The 13,645-nt window shown below is 45.3% G+C and overlaps 1 protein-coding gene across 2 annotated transcripts in view; it reads right to left on the reverse strand.

Annotated features, from left to right (window-relative positions):
• Nucleotides 1-11,059: 11,059 nt before the first annotated feature.
• The window catches only part of TBC1D9 (TBC1 domain family member 9), a 116,057-nt gene continuing 113,471 nt past the window's right edge, over nt 11,060-13,645 (reverse strand). Inside the window, exon 20 of one of the 2 annotated variants that reach the window (XM_032412890.1) lies at nt 11,060-13,194. In XM_032412890.1, the coding sequence (XP_032268781.1) occupies nt 12,493-13,194 (702 nt within the window). In that variant the 3' untranslated portion in view covers nt 11,060-12,492. The remainder of the gene's footprint in view (nt 13,195-13,645) is intronic. The other variant, XM_032412892.1, reaches the window with a different exon arrangement.

Genomic DNA, 13,645 nt, shown 5'->3' on the forward strand with positions numbered 1-13,645 from the left:
AGGGAGAAGCAGACACCCTGCCGAGCAGGGAGCCCGATGCGGGACTCGATCCCGGGACTCCAGGATCATGACCTGAGCCGAAGGCAGTCGCTTAACCAACTGAGCCACCCAGGCGCCCCGGCATGGCTGTTTTACTCAGCGAGCTCATATGTCCTCTCACGTATGTTCTCTTCCCACCTCCCTCTCTCCCTCCCCGCCCTCACTGCCCCCACATTTGGGAAAGAACACTCCCAGCTTATCTGCTGGTGTTGCTCTTCATAAACTCTCATGCTGAAGGCCGACCCAGTATCGATCTCTCTGGCAAGGTTGAGGCTTTATTATTTTATTTTATTTTAAAGATTTTATTTTTAAGTAATCTCTACACCCAATGAGGGGCTTCAATTTACAACCCCAAAATTAAGAGTCCCAAGCTCTACTGACTGAGCCAGCTGGGTGCCCGAGGCTTTATTATTTTAAAAGTAGCACCTTTGAATCCTTAAAGGCCTGTCTCACTTAATTTGGATCATCTTGACCTTTGTTTAAGTTTCTTCAGACTTTTCTTGTTTTTAAAGGAGCTTTTATAAGAGCAACTGAGGTGACCTCCTTTGCAGAGAAAATAAAAAGTGTGCAACGGAACAAAGTGACCTTGGAGACATGGAAGATCTTCCAAATGTTGAAGAGTCATCCGAACTAGCTCAGCTTTGGTACATGACTTTAGTACACGCCTTTGTACAGAAAACTGGCTTCCACCCACTACGTCCTGAGCTTATGACTGTCAGGGGAGGCCACCAGGGGGTCACCTGTGCCCCAGGCCAGCTCCTGATGGGAGGTGCCAGAGCACCCCGGCTATGGAGGATGAACTCCGTGTCCCATGAGAAGGGTTGGCGTGGGCAGGGCTGTAAAGGGAAATTTTGCCAGCTTAAGGCCATGAACCCAAGAGGAAATTACATTTTAAGCAAAAATAAAATGCTGTGGAAATATTTAATGTTAGGTAATGCTTGCTTCAGGGAGGGCATCAAATCCCTTCTATTAAATCTTTTCCTCCTTCGGTCCTTTGGCTTCCTGTTCTTCGTAACAGAATACGGTGCATTGTCTGTGGAGTGCTGAGTGAAGCGATGCTTCTGTCAGCTCTTCTCAATAATATCATTTCTGTTACACTTGCATTCAAGGCTCTGCCCTCTTTCTCTGCCCTGATTGTCTGCAGCATTAACGGAAATGCATCCATTTAGTTTTGACTGGAGAAGTGAAACTTTAACCAGAATGTATTAAATGTGGGTCTCAAATTTAGTCACAGGAAAGGGTTTTTAGCCCAACATTACCCCCTAGTGGGACACAAAAGAATAGATATTAACTAGGGTATGTGGGATGCAAATGAACAGGTGTAACTAGAGACTTTGCAGCTGGTCTGCTCTGTGGCAAATACGGGGTCTCTTAAGAATACCATTTATTTATTTACTTACTTATTTTTTAAAGATTTTATTTATTTATTTATTTATTTCAGAGAGAGAGTACGTGTGCAAGCATGAGCGGGGCAGGGTAGAGGGAGAGGGAGAAGCAGACTCCCCGCCGAGCAGGGAGCCCAACGAGGGGCTTGATCCCGGGATCCCAAGATCATGACCAGAGCTGAAGGCAGATGCCCAACCGACTGAGCCACCCAGGCACCCCAAGAATACCACTTAAAAATACACTTCCCAGGGGCGCCTGGGTGGCTCAGTCGGTTAAGCGTCTGCCTTCGGCTCAGGTCATGATCCCAGGGTCCTGGGAATGAGCCCCGCATCGGGCTCCCTGCTCAGTGGGAAGCCTGCTTCTCCCTCTCCCACTCCCCCTGCTTGTGTTCCCTCTCTCCCTGTCTCTCTCTCTGTCAAATAAATAAAATCTTAAAAATAAAAATAAAAATAAATCTTCCTGCTACCAAAAAAAAAAAAAGAAAATACACTTCTCATCTGGAAAGTCACTAGCCTTCAGAGAAGGTGGAGCAATTCATTATGCTTAATGACCTGCTCATTTTCTTTCATTTTACCCTCCTGTGTTTGCCATACTGAATGGTATGTAAGAACTAGAGAAAAAAAAACAAATCTGATCTCATGGAAATGATGCAATGTTGTAGAACACAAGACACCAAAGGTTGGAAGATAAATCCAGAAGAAATCTAAAGGACAGTAAACATTTCAAGAAATATTCAACATCCTTATTATGAGAAAAATTCAACTTGAAATATCATCTTTCACTGACCGGATTAATACAAATTAAAAGGTTGTTGAGGGGCGCCTGGGTGGCTCAGTCGGTTAAGTGTCTGCCTTCGGCTCAGGTCATGATCTCAGGGTCCTGGGATTGAACCCCACGTCGGGCTCCCTGCTCAGCGGGGAACCTGCTTCTCCCTCTCCCTCTGCTGCTCCCCCTGCTTGGGTTCTCTCTCTCTCTGTCAAATAAATAAATAAAATCTTTTTTAAAAATAAAAAAATAAAAGGTTGTTGACTTCAAAATTTGGTGAAGGCATGGGAAAAGACAGCACTGGCTGTTGATGGGAGTGTGAGAACAAGTAGATTGTTTTGAAAGGTGCTCTGGCAGATATTTGTTACAATTTTATTTTTTTTATTTTTTACTTTTTTTAAGATTTTATTTATTTATTTGAGACAGAGAGAATGAGAGAGAGAGAGAGAGCACATGAGAGGGGTGAGGGTCATAGGGAGAAGCAGGCTCCCTGCCGAGCAGGGAGCCCGATGCGGGACTCGATCCAGGGACTCCAGGATCATGACCTGAGCCGAAGGCAGTCGCTTAACCAACTGAGCCACCCAGGCGCCCATGTTACAATTTTAAACGGGCATTTTACTCCTTCAATTCTATCCCAAGGAAATATTCTTTTCTATGCCACGAATGTCTTTACAATGATATTCACTCCCACAGTGTTTATAATATGAAGACTCTACCATAGTGAAAGCCCATCCCCTGGAGAGGGAAGGCAGGTGTGGTATGGGATATTCCTTTTCTATGGAATATTGTGCTGCCATTAAGATAAATGAGGTAGATCTATATATTCCAACGTGAAAAGCTCTCTCTGACACTTAGGTGGGGAAAAAAGTGGAATCACAGAATAGAAGTGTATATAAATTCATAGAACAAATGAGCTTCAATCTATCAATGATGCTTACCTCCATGTAGGAAGAAGGAGTTGAGGAGCTAGTAAAGGAAGACTTTCTTTCCATATAATTTTCTCTTGTTCAATATGGGTGTTCGTTTTCGATTGTTGCATCTGTGTATTACTTGTATGTAAAAAGCAAACCAAAAAATAAGTATTATTATGTGATGTTCATGCAGATGCACTAATGTTTATTGGAGACTTCTTTACTGTAGGGCATAGAGAGTTTCAATTTAACAAAGTAGAAGGCTGTACAGTGATAAGTCTTTCCACCAAGTGTCATTTTTCAAGAAATCTCAGCATGTGGGTAAACATTTTGCTGGAGAAATGTGTGAATCTGTAATCTTCCAGATAGTCTGTCCGAATCTTCCCTGGCCTGGTCACTGCCCAAGTCAGCACTGTTGACACGGGGCTCTAAACTGAGCTGCGTTGGGCGAGGTGGCAACAGAGTTACAGCCTGAGGACCTCCAGCCCTTATTCTCTTCACTGCAAATCCCCAAACCTGGTCAAGTCACTGAAGAGACAACTTGCTCTACAAAAATCCTCCCTTTTGCTCCTCTCTACAGAAATAAGAAGGAATTCCAAAGGAGATTCTGAAATCCCCACGTCAACCTGTGGGTTTTATTAAAGCTACTTCACAGAATACTTCATTTTCAAAGGAGTTTATAATTTTATATTTTGCTTAAGTCTTTTAGGAAGTCCCCATACCCCGGTTAACTCCACCTCAGCAGGCATTTACAAATTCCCTGATTGCATGATGCATCTTCTTCTTCATGAGACCCGCGGCTGAGGAAATCATCCAGTGCCCCATCCCAAAACATTTTGTGCTTTTATTTTTTTCATGAACTCTTTCAAATGTCTTCTCAGCTTCAGTGAGCATTTCTTTGACTTCTCTCAAGAAGGACCCAATGAATTCAGGTGTTAGTTCTCTATTTTTTCCCTTGTTCTGATGTACAGTTCTCTAGTTCTCATCGTGAGAAGAGATACCGTGTTGTATCACACTGGGAATGCCTGATGTTTCAATTTATACAAAACTAATGTCCAAATACCTGATGCTCAGTCTCCCTTCTTGGCTCCTGGTGAAATGTCATATTGACCACATACTGTTCTATACCAAGATCTCTTTCACTTCCAAAACTTGAAAAGTCAACACTCTCCTTTACATGTCGCTCTAGACCTAAAAAAGTTGCCACAGGAGTTGAGAGAGGGGTTAAAATAGCACACATGGGGCGCCTGGGTGGGTCAGTCGTTAAGCGTCTGCCTTCGGCTCAGGTCATGATCCCAGGGTCCTGGGATCGAGCCCCACATCGGGCTCCCTGCTCGGCGGGAAGCCTGCTTCTCCCTCTCCCACTCCCCCTGCTTGTGTTCCCTCTCTCGCTGTCTCTGTCTGTCAAATAAATAAATAAAATCTTTAAAAAAATAGCACACATGGCTCATAGATTTTGACAGCATGACAGAGGATGCTGTAAATAATGTACCAAAACCAGCAGGGGGGAAAATGAATAAACTGTAATACTTTGTATACTCTAGGTTCTTCTCCTCTCAGAATATGGACCAGTACTGAAATTAGTCTCTAGATAGACAGACAGTGACTGACCATAACCATTCCTATTTGCTTGTTTATTTTTCTGCGGGAAGTTGGGATGGGAGGGGAACACAATGACACTGAAGTTTTAGAAAGATCATATAACAGCAGCTTAAAAGAGTAACTGGAGGGTATGAAGGGAGACTAGAGGCAGAAAAATAAAGTGGCCACCATCCCGCAATCTTTGTCCTTTCAAACACTTGCCACAAACATGAATGTGCACGTATGAAAGTGTGGCATCATGAACTTACAGGCTTGATCATTTTCTTTCTTTTTTTTTTAAAGATTTTTATTTATTTATTTGACAGAGAGAGACACAGCGAGAGAGGAAACACAAGCAGGGGGAGAGGGAGAGGGAGAAGCAGACTCCCCGCTGAGCAGGGAGCCCGATGCGGGGCTTGATCCCAGGACCCTGGGATCATGACCTGAGCCGAAGGCAGATGCTTAACAACTGAGCCACCCAGGTGCCCTGATCATTTTCTTTCTTGCTTGCCAGTGATTGGAGGAGTAATTCTATCATATTCAGCCTGACCAATAGCCAAGGGGCTATTTTGAATGACTGCCTTCCAGTTATTAAGAGAAACAGACCCAGTTAAGGAAAGTTGCATTGGAGTTGCCAGGGTCAGGGGCTATAAATCCATACATAGTCTTTCATCAGAGCATCAACCTCTGAGTCCCATTCTAGGTCACACTTTGAGGCATACAGTTTGATCATCAGATATTGTGCAAAGGTGTCAAGAAAAGACAAGCTGCTGAGACACTACTTGATCCATCACAGACTGAGCATGCTCTGTTCCTTTTTTTTTTAAGATTTTATTTATTTATTTGACAGAGAGAGACACAGTGAGAGAGGGAACACAAGCAGGGGGAGTGGGAGAGGGAGAAGCAGGCTCCCCGCTGAGCAGGGAGCTCGATGCGGGGCTCGATCCCAGGACCCTGGGATCATGACCTGAGCCGAAGGCAGAGGCTTAACGACTCAGCCACCCAGGCGCCCCGCTCTGTTCCTTTAAGTACAAAGCGATAGAGCTTCTCGTGTCATGTGGCAGGAAGTTGGGATTGCTACTTTTGTTTAAGGATAACCTATTTTAAAAAAAAAAGTATAGTTCAGAGTGATGAGGATAGATCAAATATTAATATGAGCCTCATAAAACCCTCTTGCACCAGGATGCCTGGGTGGCTCAGTGGGTTATGCATCTGCCTTCAGCTCAGGTCATGATCCTGGGATCCTGCGATCCTGGGATCGAGCACACATTGGGCTCTCTGCTCAGCGGGGAAGTCTGCTTCTCCCTCTCCCTCTGCCCTCCCCCTGCTCATGGTCTCTCTCTCTCATAAGTAAACAAAATCTTTAAAAAAAAACAAAAACAAAAACCCTCGAACCTATCGACAAGTACAAAGCCAGACTGATCTCATAATTGGGAATAGACAGAGGAACCCAGATTAAGAGGTGTTTAGAAAAAACAATGGATAGGTCTTGGTAGCTAGATGTGGGTCATATGCTATCAGGAGGAATCAAAGATGACTCACATTTCTGGCTTCAGGTACTAATGTACTTAATTAAGGTAAGGAATAACAAAGGGGAATATGTTATAGGGAGAACATAGCAAGTCCAGTTTTTGAGGTGCATATGGTACATTCATGAAATGAGAGTGTGGACAAAGTTTGGAACTCCCAAGGCACTCAGTACATACTTGTTGAATGAAACAGTTCAGGAGAGAAGCTTGAGCTGAGCTAACCCTCTCAAGTCAACAGCAGACAGATGGGAGTTGAAACAGTTTAAGTGGGTGAGTGCCTCCAGGGCAGGCAGTGGAAAAGACAATCTTAGAGGATCCTTGTGGTACCCATCATTCAGGGGTTCGCAAAGGAAGGCAGGCCAGGACAACTGATGGAGGCTTTGTCTGAGAGAGAAAAGGGAATCTGGAAAATACTGGTTTCACAAAGACCATGCAAGGGAGGAGGGAATTTTCATGTGGGAATGTCAACGGATCTAAACGTCACAGAGAAAGGAAGTAAATTAAGAACCAGAAAGCATCTATTGGATTCAGGAATTTAGGAAAGCACTGGTGCCCTCGGCAGACGCAGCTTCAGCCCAGTGGTGAACCCCGAGTCATACTAAAGTGAAGGGAAGTCAGCCTGGAAATGAAAACATGGAGGTGGAAGATTGCACTACTCTTTCGTGATGTTTGGGGCTGCAGCACAGTTGATAAATAGTAAATAAAGTGTGTAACAGAGTTAAGGAATTGAATATGTGAAGACGCTGAAGATAAAAGACAGAGGTGAAAGGATGTCAAGTTTTCTCCAAGATGGGGGAAGGAGAAATCCGATGGCAGGTACACATAAATTTGTAGTCGAGGGACCAAAAGTGGAGAGTCGCAACTGATAGCACCAGTTCTATCTGTGAATCAAATTTTTCACGTATGAGGGGGCAGGAGTGGGATTAGGGCCCTTTAAGAAACCAGTCAAGAATGAAAATAGCTATTTTGGGATTAGAAGATTGGATTAGGGACCTGGAAAGGGACTGTTGAGTGGCAGTTGGGGCTCATCTGAAGACAAACACAATATTGTAGCAGCACAGCTCTAGGGTGTGAATTCCCCCCACCCAACAGCCCAGATGTGATTGAAGAGGGCAGATGCGTGTAATGTTTCAAGATTTGAGGATTACAGAGTGGCCACTACAAGTGGTGGCCTCAGAAGGTGAAGGAAAATGGAGTCGAGAGGGCTGGGAAGACAGTGGTTGAAGAGAGGACCTCGGGATCAAATCTGGTGAGGAAATTCAGTGAGAGAAATGGCAAATTAACCGAGGCTTAGAAGACCAGGGTGCCATGTGCAGGTGCTGGGAGGGACTGAGTTGCAGAGTTAGGAGGTTCATGTTTCTGAGGCACAGCGGCGGGACGGCGATGAAAAGCCACAGAAATCAAGGTTGGAGTGTTTGCTGGAGTTTGTTGGAGTGTTCTTTCTATAGATGCTTAAGTTCCCCAGGTGGTGGCAAAAAGGGGGGGCAGAGAGGAAGTCTGTGATGTGGATGCTAAGTACTTGGTGAATGCTGGTGAGGGCTCAGGGAAACCCAGGTTGGTCGAGGCGACAGGGTACACAATTCTCTGATACAGCTCTCCCTGAGGCATAGAGTCTAGCTCCCTCGATTCCACTCTGACCTGGCCTGTGACTGCTTTGACCCCTAGAGTGTGGTGGGTGTGCCCCTACTCCAGGAGTGAGGGCGGAGGAAGAAGTCATGACCAACTCTTACCTTTATCACAACAGTGATTCTTAACTGGCTTGCCTGCTTCTACTGCTGTGCTTCTACCATTATTCTCATTCGCGTGCTCAGAATTACTCTTGAAATCTGAGTCAGAATATGCCTCCTCTGCTCCCGCCTTTAGGATGCTCCATCTCACTCAGAGTTAGAAGCAAGAGTCTTTTCACTGACCTCCGAGATCCTGTGAGATCTGCTTCCCCGTTACCGCTCCGCCTCACTGCTAACATGTTCCCTTTGCTCATCCACAGCATCCTTAATATGCCTCAAACTTGCCAGGCAGCCCCCTCCTTCAGGGGCCTTTGTACTTGTGGCTCCTTTAGTCTGAAAAGCTCTTCCTTCAGGTATCTGCATGGCTCACTCAAAAGGCACCTCTGTGAGGTCTTCTCTGAGCACCCCAGCATTTCAAGTCCTGCGTCTTTGCTTTATTTTTTTTTAATTGCCCATGTCACTCACATAACATATGGGGCATTTATCTTGCTCACTGTCTGTTTCCCTTATCTGAGTGTGAATTTCTCTTAAGGACAGGGATTTCTGATCTGTCATTCGCTGCTGTACGCTGGGTGCCTAAAACAGTATCTGGCGTAGAGGAGGTGGGCGATAATCATGAAATAAGTAAATTCGCCAGACTCATTCCAGGGCTCAAAAGATTATCTCCAGTCCAGTCCCAGGGATGTGGCATCAGTCTAGCCGATACTTGCCCCTGAAGGATTCTAAGGAGAGCTATAGGATTTTGGTTTGTAGAGTTCTGGCCTCTCTGTGAAGGGGGAAGAGAGGAAGCCGCTGTGAATCCAGGAAGCCCTAATCTATAGCTCCACCCTCAGCCAGGTGCTTCTAGCTGCTTCTAGGTGCTGTGCGAACCCGCCTCCCGGCCACCAGGCACATTAACAAAAGCCCGCAGGTAGAGAATCCGGGTCCTCGTCTTCTAAGCTCGCGCTGTGCCTATCCATCGATTCCTTTGTCTGGCTCCCTAAGCTTTCCTTTTAAAGAATTAGACTGTCAAGAATACGTTCAACAAAAGGCACGGGGCCCTAAACATTATGTAAAGAATCATCTTAAAGCTGAAAATTGTGTGAGATGCTTTGCACTCAACACATCAACTGCTCTTCTCAGGTGAGAAGTGTTGGCTCTAACAGAGGCGCCTTCTTCCAGGATGGAGAGTGAAGAGCACCCACTCACAGGAGCCCTTCCCCAGAGGTATCCGAAATGAGGCAGCTGCAACACTCCCCAGGAGTCTCGCTCTGTTAGATTCGAGAACTAAAATAGCTCTATGTGTAGGCCCCTGAGACCAAGCTTCAGGCAGAGACCAGCCCAAGACTGGGAGGCTGCTATCGAATCTCTGGGGACAGGAAAGTGGGTCCTGCTGTGACAAAGACATACTGCGGGTTCCCAGTCCGCATACCTCGGAGGGAGAGGAGGACGCTGTTGGCACATGAGCCTTCTCATTGCCTGTGGTTCCCTTTGTGCTACTTCCACGTAGCTGTCCCCCCTCGTATCCAGAATCAGACTGGAAGTAACGCTGGACGGATCGAGGCTAGATCTATGGTTTCTCTGGCACACCCACTTCCCTAGCATTCAGGCTCCGAATGGTTTCTTCCTTTCCCCTGGCAGTAGCGTTCTCTTTTGAGTCTTCATAGGTAAAAGCTCCACTAAGGCCAAGGTCCAGTGCCCTGTAGCTAAGGGCTCACCGGGATGCCAGTTCAAATCTATGAGGGTATACACAAGAGCCACCATTTGGAGGGTGTAATGATTATTAGCCTGTGAATCTAGTCATCCCAGAGCCAGATCCAAAGGGACCACTCAGAGATAGTCCATCACAATCAACTGAAAGAGAATAATCCATGGAGATACTAAAAAGACACAACACAACCATTAAAAACAAGCCAGGAACTTTAATCTTGTTTCAGAAAATGCTCTTTGAAATGCACTGCCTGCCTTCTGGAGGCTGAGGAGGATGAGCTGACCGGTCTATTTGTCTCATGGGCTAAGCTGTAAATAACCAACTCAAAGGCTCGGGGCTCCTCCGCATGTAGCCTAGAGAAGCAGACGGACTAAACACGGCCACTAGGTAATAACATTCCTGCTGTGACGCACCATGATGTGTCTGCACTGATGACGGCAGTATTACAAGCCAGCATGGACGGAGACATCTGCTTTCAGAGGGACGCACTGGTCAAAGTCCCTTTCTCAGTAACCATGGAAAATTCTGACTCCTCTTGTTTATCTGGGGCAAGACATTTAAACCCATGCTTATTCCCCTCCCAAATCCATCTTTGATTTTGGCAAGGTAGAGGTGAGCAAGAGTATTGGATTTTTATTGTTCTTTCTTTTTTTTAAGATTTTATTTGAGAGAGTGAGAGTGAGAGTGAGAGAGTGAGCACGAGCAGGGGGAAGAGTAGAGGGAGAGGGAAAAGCAGACTCCCTGCCGAGCAAGGAGCCCGACACCGGGCTCAATCCCAGGACTCCAGGATCATGACCCCAACCGAAGGCAGATGCCCAACCGACTGAGGCACCCAGGCGCCCCTAGAGGTAGAAACACATGATGGAATAATGTGTAACCGTCTTAAAGTTAAATGAATTAAATGACTAGTTACTCAACTAGATACAAACTAAATGGTACTACAGTGTACTGATGAGGATGAAACAGAGGGATTTTCATCCTTTAATCTCTTTTGCAGGATAAGTTAAATAATTAGATAACTGGGGCGCCTGGGTGGCTCAGTCGGTTAAGCATCTGCCTTTGGCTCAGGTCATGGTCCCAGGGTCCTGGGATCGAGCCCTGCATCGGGCTCCCTGCTCAGCGGGGAGTCTGCTTCTCCCTCTCCCACTCCCACTGCTTGTGTTCCCTCTCTCACTGTGTCTCTCTCTGTCAAATAAATAAAATCTTAAAAAATAATAATAATAATTAGATAAGTGATAAGCATTCTCTTATTTTAAACACACCCATTCGCACGCACATCACTACATATTGTATTTATCTCAAAATATTTGCCTGTAAGCGCTGGTTTACTTAGTCAAATGGTTGTCCAAATAGAATCCCCCCCCAAAGTTGTCAAAAGAGTCACGTTATTGCCTTAGGTAGGAACTCAAGCACTGAGATAAAAGCCACATCTGAATATTTGATGTATTTTATTTGTTCACATTTGTCCTACTTGAGGTTAACACTACTTCATTGGACAGTTTAAAAATCATTCTGTAAACAAAATAAAAAACAGCAGCAAGAGTTAACATAAAAACACAATGCATCATAAAGGAATGTGTTGAAACGAACACTCTGAATAAGCAAAGAAAATGTGACCATGATGATGATTCAACAGGAGAGAAAACCTTCAACATCTGTAAAAGGCAAAACTGGAATAGTAATAAAATTTTAAAAAAAGCAAGAATCCAAAGTGCAGGTGCGCTAGTCTTCTTTTCCACATCCATTCAGGAAATAGATAGAGCATACTATTCTTTTAATAAAGTGACAAGTTCTGCTTTAAAACATTCAGGTACGTTATCTTGCAGATTGTTTTTTTAAGTTTACATGATCTCTACTTTACATTGATTTAACTGGAAAGATGATCATAGGCAATACGTGGCATAATTTCTTGAATCTATGTAGAGTATAGAAATGGTAAAGTTTGTTTTAGTTTTTGCTTTATTTGCAATGAGTAACAAGAAGCTGAAGATCCAGTATCAGAAGCATCAGTACTTTTACTCTTTCCAGAGGGGGAAAAAAAAATCCAGAGCCTTCTGTCTTCTTTGTTGCCATTTTCAGATTCTCTGTAACAAAAGACTGTTCATTTTCCCTGAATTCTGGTCAGCTGACTTAAATAATCAGAACAGTTTTCTAATGCAAAATCAATCTGGTATTGGTCTGGATTGATCAAATAGAAGTGTTATTCTGGCATATGTAAAAATCATTTACACGTTCATAATTGTTTAGAACCTCAGATGTTTCCTCCTTGAAAGGAAACATCTGTTGAATAGGATTTTTGAATAGAGGACTTTTATGAAATGTATTTCAAATCTTAAAAAATATTTTGAATGCCCCCTAAGATGGTATAGGATTTGCCTCAGCTGACAGTTTCTTTTCCTTTTGGGAACATTCTTGTGTTCGTGGCATTTCATTTTCCTTATGGGTCTAGTATCATCTAGAAAGCCCAAATACAAATGGCTGTGGCCTTATTTAGCATTAAACAGCACTGTTTTTAAACCATGTATACAGCTCAACAGCAAGATTAAGAAGTTAAAATACACACATATCACGGACAGATTCATCTTTTTTTTTTTTTGGAATTCACTGAATAAACTGTATTCTGGGAAATCCCCCTCCCCCCAAGACAGCGTACTGTACCTACATCGAGGTGTTTAAATATTTCTCCAACAGTTTTCACTGTATTATATTATGAAAACACTAGGCTTCAAGCCGGGTCCTAATAAATATTTAATTTAAAAGGGAGAAAGGAACCCCAACACAGAACATTTAAAAAAACAAAAACAACACCAAAACCAAAACCCTTCCCTTCCCTCCCCAACCCGTCCCCAACGAAGGCGCAGGTGTCAGCCTGACATGGCGGAGATCTCATAGTCACTGACCGAGGTGAGGGGCTTGCCCATCATCCGGATGTTTTTTGCACTGGTGATCCTGGCCATCATGCACACGGGCTTGTCAAAGTACTTCACCAGGGCCGGCTCAGTCAGGAGGGAGGCCAGGAACTGCTCGAAGGTGATGGCCCAGTCCCGGTCCAGGCTGGTGCTCCGGCGCAGTGCCCCCGTGCCCTGACCGCTGCGCACCAGGACTGTGTCCTCCCCAATGTCCTCGCAGTGCAGCTTGTCCTCCTCGTGGGAGCCGGCGCTCAGCACCGAGTACGAGGACATGGAGCTGTCGTCCTTGGTGTCATCGTCGGAAATCAGCATGGAGGAGCAGGCCCCGTTGTCCCGGGGAGAGGAGTCCTCCAGCTTAATGTCCTCCATCTGCCCTCCCAGGGAGTGCTCCTCACCCTCCCCGGTCAAGCTGGCCGGCAGGGGCTCAACAGACTCCATCACGTAAGGCTGGCTGGGCCCTTTCTTGGGGAAGAGCATGCCTGGGATGCTGCCCCCGCTCCCGCCCTCCTTTGCAGGCTGGGTGACAAAGAGCTTGCCGACTTCCCCAATCTCCAGCAGGAGGCTGGTCACCGCGGCCGTGGCGTGGTACAGCTCCTGCTCATTGGGGTCTTCGCTGAACATGTTGTACATTGTCTTACACAGCTCAATAAACTGCCCCTGAAAAGCGATTCGGGAAAACACAAAGGATGTGACCATTTCATGGGAAGCACAGAGGCAGGACTGAAGCGGGCCGGAAAGCTATTTGATATTAGGGGGCGCCTGGGTGGCTCAGTCGTTAAACGTCTGCCTTCGGCTTGGGTCGTGATCCCAGGGTCCTGGGATCGAGCCCCGAGTCAGGCTCCCTGCTCAGCGGTGAGCCTGCTTCTCCCTCTGCCGCTGCCGCTCCCCCTGCTCATGCTCTCTCTCTGTTTCTCCCTCTCTGTCAAATAAAATAAATAAAATCTTAAAAAAAAAAAATAGGGTTCCTGAAAGACCCTTGAAAAGTCCTAGATGTCAGATGAATTGACGTGTTGTTTAAAGTCTCTTTACTCATGTTTCCATTCTTTTTAATTTGAAATTTTTCCAACATCCATAAACGTAGAAAGAATGAAATAATAAACCTTCATGT

This window comes from Phoca vitulina, unplaced genomic scaffold (genome assembly GCF_004348235.1).
Source record: "Phoca vitulina isolate PV1807 unplaced genomic scaffold, GSC_HSeal_1.0 scaffold14, whole genome shotgun sequence".
Classification (NCBI taxonomy): Eukaryota; Metazoa; Chordata; class Mammalia; order Carnivora; family Phocidae; genus Phoca; species Phoca vitulina.